The following is a 7,163-nucleotide window of genomic DNA, read 5'->3' as shown; positions in this document are numbered from 1 at the left end:
TGCCGGCCGTTGTATATGTTGTAGTGGTATAATATGACCATATTTCACTAAAACAACGTTTTTAAAACAGCATAACATTAATTTGTAACGACCGGATGATTAAATAGTTTGCTTTTCGCTAGTAATATCCACTTTGTTTGAAGGCTTGCCACACAAATCGGATATGACGCATTTCAAAACTAGAATCAGCGTAGAAATTAATAAATTATTCTATTGTTAGAAAAAATATATTTTGAGGTACCTACCGAGAAAAAAAATTAATAAAGAGAATCAGGCGTTCAAAAATCATTTCATATTGTATTGTTATTTCAATAATTTGAATTAAAATTTTGATAAGCATATAAACCATTATATTCGACGATTATAATTTAATTACCGAAATAAATAAGTTTCTTACTTGACACAATTTGACTTGAAAATTTGACGTCCGTCAATAAACTTTGCGAAGTAAAATTTGGTGATATAATCAGGTAATTTAGGTTTTGGCGAATTATTTGTTGTGAATTGTGTATTTATTTTAATTTATAAGCATTTCGAGCTATTGAAGAGAAGAGTGAGTCTGCCATTATATCCGTTCAAATACCTTTCAATATCGATTGATTTTTCAAAATTTTTAGGTTATGCCAATGTATTAAGGCTTTCTAAAATTTTCTGTTTTTATTAATAGTATAGGCCAGTTAGATGTATGGCTACCTAAATAACGTCAACACATTGTGAAATATTGGAATAAAAACAAAAAAAGTTTTTTTCTGCGTAAATTGTTGATTTTTATTTATTTATTTTATTTGACGTACACAATAATAATAATAATAATAACATGGAATTTATATAGCGCAGTTTAGTGTCATTTCACTTCAAGTGCGCTTAACTACTCGTATAACAAACTTTAAAAAAATGGTAATTCAGTGTTAATAGTTCTTAAAATTATTCCTACAGTGTGCCTTACCCAATACAGATCTAATATTATAACACTAAATACACTGTTTATACAAAGTGATGACAAAACTTAGAATAACAATAACAGTAGGACAGGACAAAACACGAATATTAAAACTAAAACATAACATAAAACAGGAGGCAGTTTTTGCTCAGAAATGAGAATTTTCTGAGCAGACACTAAAAAGGTACAATAAAGAGACAACCGAAACCAAACAATTACCGGAAGTTTTAGAATATGGCTTATTATAAATATTGAAAAGAAGTTAAAATTTATAAATGGTAAGATTTTTCAAATAATTTTGTTTTTAAAGCTCGTTTAAATTCAGCCAAATTCTGGAGATTAGTAAGAGCTGAGGGAAGTCTATTCCAGATGAGAGGGCCTGTTACACTAAAAGAACGATCATAGTAAGCAGCTCGATTTGACCTAGAAAGTTCGATTAGACGATTACTAATATCTAGATCTGCTGACCTTAGAGTAAGCTGTCTATTGCTTAAGTTTTGTCGGATACATAGTTCCGATATATATGCTGGCGCCATTCCTTGCAATGCTTTGAAGGTCATTAAGCAGATCTTAAACTCTATTCTTTCAGGGCATCGAAGCCAGTGAAGGCGATCCCTTAGAAGTGGGGTTATACGGCAATACTTAGATTCACCAAAAATCATTCTTGCCGCAGCATTAAAAACTGACTGGATTCTATTGATTTGTTTCTGAGGTAGGCCGGCATATGCACTATTGCAATAGTCCATACGTGAGACGACGAACGAATTTATGAGTGACTTTGCTCCATCAGAGGGAAGGCATCTCCTGATTGATTTTATCTGCCTTAAATGGAAAAAACCAGAACTCACAGCTTTTGAAATTTGCGATTCAAGAGAAAGAATATTGTCCATAGTGAAACCTAGAAATTTTATTTCTGCAGAAGGGATTATATCCGTATCCTGAATACGGATTGGACTGAAGTCAAGGAGAGCTTGCCTTCCAGGGGAAGCTATCCACATAAATTCTGTCTTTGTGGGATTTAGTTTAAGTTTATTGACAGACATCCAACTTGAGATTGTGTTAATGAGGCTAACCACCTGGTTTTTAAGGACGTCTTTTTCGTCCGGAGAACAAAACTTGAAAATCAAACGATCATCTGCGTAGCCTTGTGATTCAAAGCCAGCTGAGTGAATTAGTCGTTCAAGACGATTCGTATAGAGAATGAAGAGAATGGGGCCTAGGACAGAACCCTGGGGAACTCCAAATTCTATGGGAGTTTCAGGTGATGTACATTTATTGAAAGTGACTGAGGCTACTCGTCCAGACAGGTACGATGTCATCCATTGGAGTGCATCACCTCGAACGCCAAATTCGGTTTCAAGCACATTTAGTAAAATACTATGATCTACTGTGTCAAATGCCGCACTCATGTCAAGAACAGATATCAAACCCAACTTACCTGCTTTTACACACCTTTACTTTTCTATAATAATTTGAGCAACATCATCTAGCCGTCCTCGTAGTCTTAAATATTGTGATTTCCTTATTTAATTCGCTAATCTAAGAACATCATTTACGTTATAGTAAAAAAACAATGTTTTTTTAAAACTGAAGGTATTGATTTTTAGTTCGTTATAAAGTCTAGGATTTCTGCTAAATCCCTTCTCCTTTTAGTAACGTCTTATGTCCCATCCTAAATATTTTTTATAAATTTTAAAATGTATTGACAGTTCACTGTAATAATATTAATATTTTTGACTTCTTTTTGTTTCTTGTCAGACAAACTTACATGGTTAGTGAGAGAATTATTTTTATGTGAATGACATACATCATCAGTTCTAAAACCGTTGGAGAGTCTTGGCCACCTCTCAGAAACGCCTATATTCCTGCTCTTTTCCTCCTTTCCTCCTCTGTTATTTAGAATGCTGCCGTCCAGCCATCTTCTTCTTCCCTTTGTCCTTATCTGGTTGTTGACCCATCGCCTCAAAAAGCTTCCCCAGGCATCCATATACCTCGCTACTTTTGTTGTAGGCCCAGCATTTGGAGTTGACTTGCTATATATATTACATAACAATTTTTGTTTTTTGCAGTCTTATGGGGTTTGGTGCCCTGTTCTCTCGGTACGCTCCGTCCGTGTTCTTCCCCTCGTTCGCTGCGATAACCATCTACGGAGACTACAACCGCACGCGCATCTGGAAGCTGCAGAAACTACAGCAGCAAGCCACCGCCTAACCTAACTTAACCAGAACTCTGCAGCCATGGGTCTCTTCGGTATTACCAAGAAGTGGTGGGTCATGGTGATTCCGCTTTCGGGATACGCAATCGGAGAATTCCTGGACAGGCAGGAGACACTCAGGATGGTCATGTTCCGGGATAAGAGCGCCCTGTACGGCCGAACCCTGGCTCCTGGCGAGAAGCCTTCGTGGCCTTAGATTCGTTACTCATTATTTGAAGATGTTGGCACTGTGTAATATATTGTTGGAATAAAGATAGCTATGTAAAGTATTGAGTATTGTAATCATTTGTACATGGAATAACACATTTATCTGAAGTACTTGGTGCTGAAACAGGCGGTTGGTTTCATAAATTACCCTTTCTCAGTCGTTAATAATCTATATAACTAAAAATGTAAATGTTCAAATCTTAAATCTCCCAAAGTTCTTCATCGATTGCTTTGAAATTTTGACACAACTTTGCATTCGATTATATACCTATATTCAGAGATGTGCAAAATGGGTACCCAAAACCATTTGAAATGCAAAATGGAAATGGGTCAAAACTTTTCCATTTGAAAATGCAAAATGCAAAATGGTTTTTAGAAAAGCATTTCAAATGCAAAATGCAAAATACCTATTTTCAAAATGCATTGAAAATGCAAAATGGTTTCTCAGGTTCAAAATTATTAATGAATTTTTAAACAACTTTGTCATTTAATAATGGACATCAATGTAGAACTACTTGTGGAATCACAAATCATACATACTGATATGTCCTGTGTAAAAAACAATTGTATTTGAGTGGAATATAATAGAATCTATTATTAACTAAATATTGTCATTTTTAATGATTTTTTCTTAGGGCCATCATCATTTGTGTAGTAACTCTCTAGTGAGGGGACATCCACCAGTGAACAATAAAGAAATACAGGACAGTGAGACAATCAGACAATATAAAATGTCGTTTTCTAGTCCGCACCCATTATTTGACCATAGATTGTCACAAAAAAACTCCAAGCAGGCGCACTAAAAAACCCACAGATAATATAATACAACTTTGAGAAAACCAATATATATTCTATATTATGTAGCCTTAGCCATTATTAGATTTTAGAAGTACGAGCTTCTCAAAAACATCATCACTCATCTTTCTTCTATGAGGTCTCATGATTATACCTCCATTTGAAAAGAGACATTCAACTGGTGCTGAACTCGGAAGACAAGTATTGCATTTGATGAACATGTGCCTAACAGTAGAGTCAAAAATTTGCTCGGGACTAATATTGGCAACGTAAAAAATAGAAACTGCTATCTAAAATTTAATATTACAGCATCGTGGCCCCGTGTTCACTATTTGAATCTGTATTTTTTTAATGGTATCACTCATTTTCCAGGGCTTCTACCAGGGAGCAACTTGACAGACGTAAATTATCTTTCATAGCGAGGTTGAGGACCGACTGATATACGGGGCCTATGATAAAAAGATGAGTGGAGATAACAGGAAGAATGTTGCAAAAAAGCATTTAAAATGGAAAATGCATTGAGAAAAGCATTTAAAATGCAAAATGGAAAATGGTTTTTAGAAAAGCATTTAAAATGCAAAATGCAAAATACCCATTTTGCATTTCCATTTGAAATGGATTTATTTGAAATAAAGCACATCTCTGCCTATATTATATAGATGTCACCAGCGCCATCTGTTGAACAAACATGCTTTTTTTGATAAACAGCATTATCTGTTGGATGTAAAAGCAACAGGAGCTATTGTTTCTCTATCTGCAGACAGACTGAGTTACAGTATCGCGTGGTGGGGTACAGCTACTACAATAATATATATCTTTATTATCATAAATTTGATAACCATAACTAAAAATACACAATTGGTTTGCATAATGTACATTTTTTTATCAATTTGGTAAGTAAATAAAATTAGCAAACGTAAAATAATAATATAGGAACAATATATAGCATGAAACGAATAGAAAAAGTTGGAGTTTCTCATAGCCTTCCTCACTAGGCTAGCGGCTAGCCTGTGTTGAGGCAGTCATTTTACAAGTTAATTTAAATACACATATGAATATACCTACGCTTACATTACAATATAATCGCTCAATAGTTCTGCTATCAATAATTTCGAATTTGGTCCAAACTATTATGTTATTTTTGAAATTCAGAATCACATTTTTCTTGTCGCAATGTGTCTAAAGTTTCGTTGACCGAAAATAGTATGCATTACAGGAATTTCGAATAATAACAAAGATTGTTATTGTTTAGTACAGTGAGTATTTAATCTTCTTGTTTATAGATGGGTGAGGATTGTTTTTGAGTATATCTGCCGAATGTCGAACACATGCATATCATTAAAGATTAAGTTCTAGTCTGTAATTAGAGGTAGCCTGTGGATTATTTTTGTAATAGTTTTCTGTGCCTATATTTATTTATTTATTAACTCCCTTTTTCGGGGCTTTTACATGAGAATGTTAAGAAATACACATTATTTATTGTACATAACTGAATTGCTTCAAAGATAAATTGAAGATGTCCACTGACTTGGTATAATTGTTTCCCTCCATTAGTATTCTGGGCAAAGAGGAATACATATGGTAATTAGTCCCAGAATTTTTGCACTGAAATAAATCCTGACTTCGAAAGCTTATCAATTCTAGCAATACCGGACTATCAACTAAATCATTTAGAATTTTATATAGAAATCCCAAGTCAGTGAAAATTCTTCTGTCTGACAATTTGAGCATATTCATATAATTTAACAGAGTGTTGTAGTTCAACATAATTGCTGGAAAACCCATTTTAAAATTTATAAAATGTAAAAATTTGTTTTGTATTCTTTCAACATCTTGTACATGTATATTATAATGTGGGTTCCAGACAGGAGAATTGTACTCAAGTTGACTTCTTACATAGGCAAAATATGATTGGGTCTAGTGCAGATGAAGTGCCGCCTCCCCATGCTATGGTACTAAACTCAATAACAGATTGACAGACTGAAAAATATGTAATTTTCAAGTGTTGTAAGTGCATGTCAGGTGGGCATGCTGTCCTTGCTCTATCGGCATTCAAAATTGCATCAAATATTTATGAACAGCTGACAGTTACTACATGAAAATTGATCGATTCTGTGACTCGTTCTTGTGTTCGATAGCTTGGCTGCGGAATGATTTGCCGATCTCTGCGTTTCCCTTTTCCTACAAAATGGATCACTGAAAGATTCCTTTCCTTAAAAATTCCCCTCGTGGCATCCATAGATGCAGCAAATGACATGGACCCTTTCTGTAAGGCCTGATGATAGAGTGTTAGTTATTAGTTATCCGGTCACTGCTGAATATGTATAATTCGATGAGGACAAATAAGCTCGCTTGCGCAGAAAAGTTCCACACTGAACCGTGCTGGAGACCGTAACCTTACTATTCTGCATAGCGTCTTTCAGCATTCGGTTAATGTCGATTCCTTACCAATTTGTGGCTAAGTAGGGTCCTTCACGGTATTGTATTATGTATAATTTGCCTGATATGTGAGTAAAACCAAAGAAACACCTTGTTTTCAGTAATTGGTGAGCTCAGTTTGGGTCTTTTAAAATAACATCGGTATTACAATGGAAGATGCTCTGAGGAACTAGCTTCATTGATCCCTTCGGCACCGGTGCGTAGTCGGGATACACGCCAAACGCGTGCCCAACATTTGTACACAGTTGACATTTGTCACATGAGAACGGGTCGCTTCTACGATTCGTTCTTAAGTTCAACAGCTCGGCTGTGGAACGAACTGCCGGCCTCTGTGTTTCCTCCCTCCTACAACAGGGGACTCTTCAAGGCCCATGTTCACTCCTTCATCTCCACAAAAAGACCCTCCACACAGCATCCCCAAAGATGACATAGGCCCTGAGGGAAATTATTTTCTTCAGGGCCTCCTGTGTGGAGTTAATATATAAAAAATAAAAAACAATTAACATTAAAAAATAAATGTTTTGTAAATCTGTAATACAAGTAATCTGTTAATTCTAACTTAAGGGT

The 7,163-nt window shown here is 35.2% G+C and overlaps 1 protein-coding gene across 1 annotated transcript; it reads left to right on the top strand.

Annotated features, from left to right (window-relative positions):
* Positions 1-3,029: 3,029 nt before the first annotated feature.
* ND-MNLL (NADH dehydrogenase (ubiquinone) MNLL subunit) lies at positions 3,030-3,424 on the top strand. Its single transcript, XM_089648629.1, has one exon. The coding sequence runs from the start codon at positions 3,178-3,180 to the stop codon at positions 3,349-3,351; it is 174 nt and encodes a 57-aa protein (XP_089504755.1). The 5' UTR covers positions 3,030-3,177; the 3' UTR covers positions 3,352-3,424.
* The last annotated feature ends 3,739 nt before the right edge of the window (positions 3,425-7,163 follow it).

Source organism: Hesperophylax consimilis, chromosome 28 (assembly GCF_061612785.1).
Source record: "Hesperophylax consimilis isolate HC1 chromosome 28, BYU_Hcon_1.0, whole genome shotgun sequence".
In the NCBI taxonomy this organism is placed as follows: domain Eukaryota; kingdom Metazoa; phylum Arthropoda; class Insecta; order Trichoptera; family Limnephilidae; genus Hesperophylax; species Hesperophylax consimilis.
Note: the sequence above shows the minus strand (reverse complement) of the source record. Positions and strands in the feature narration are given on the sequence as shown.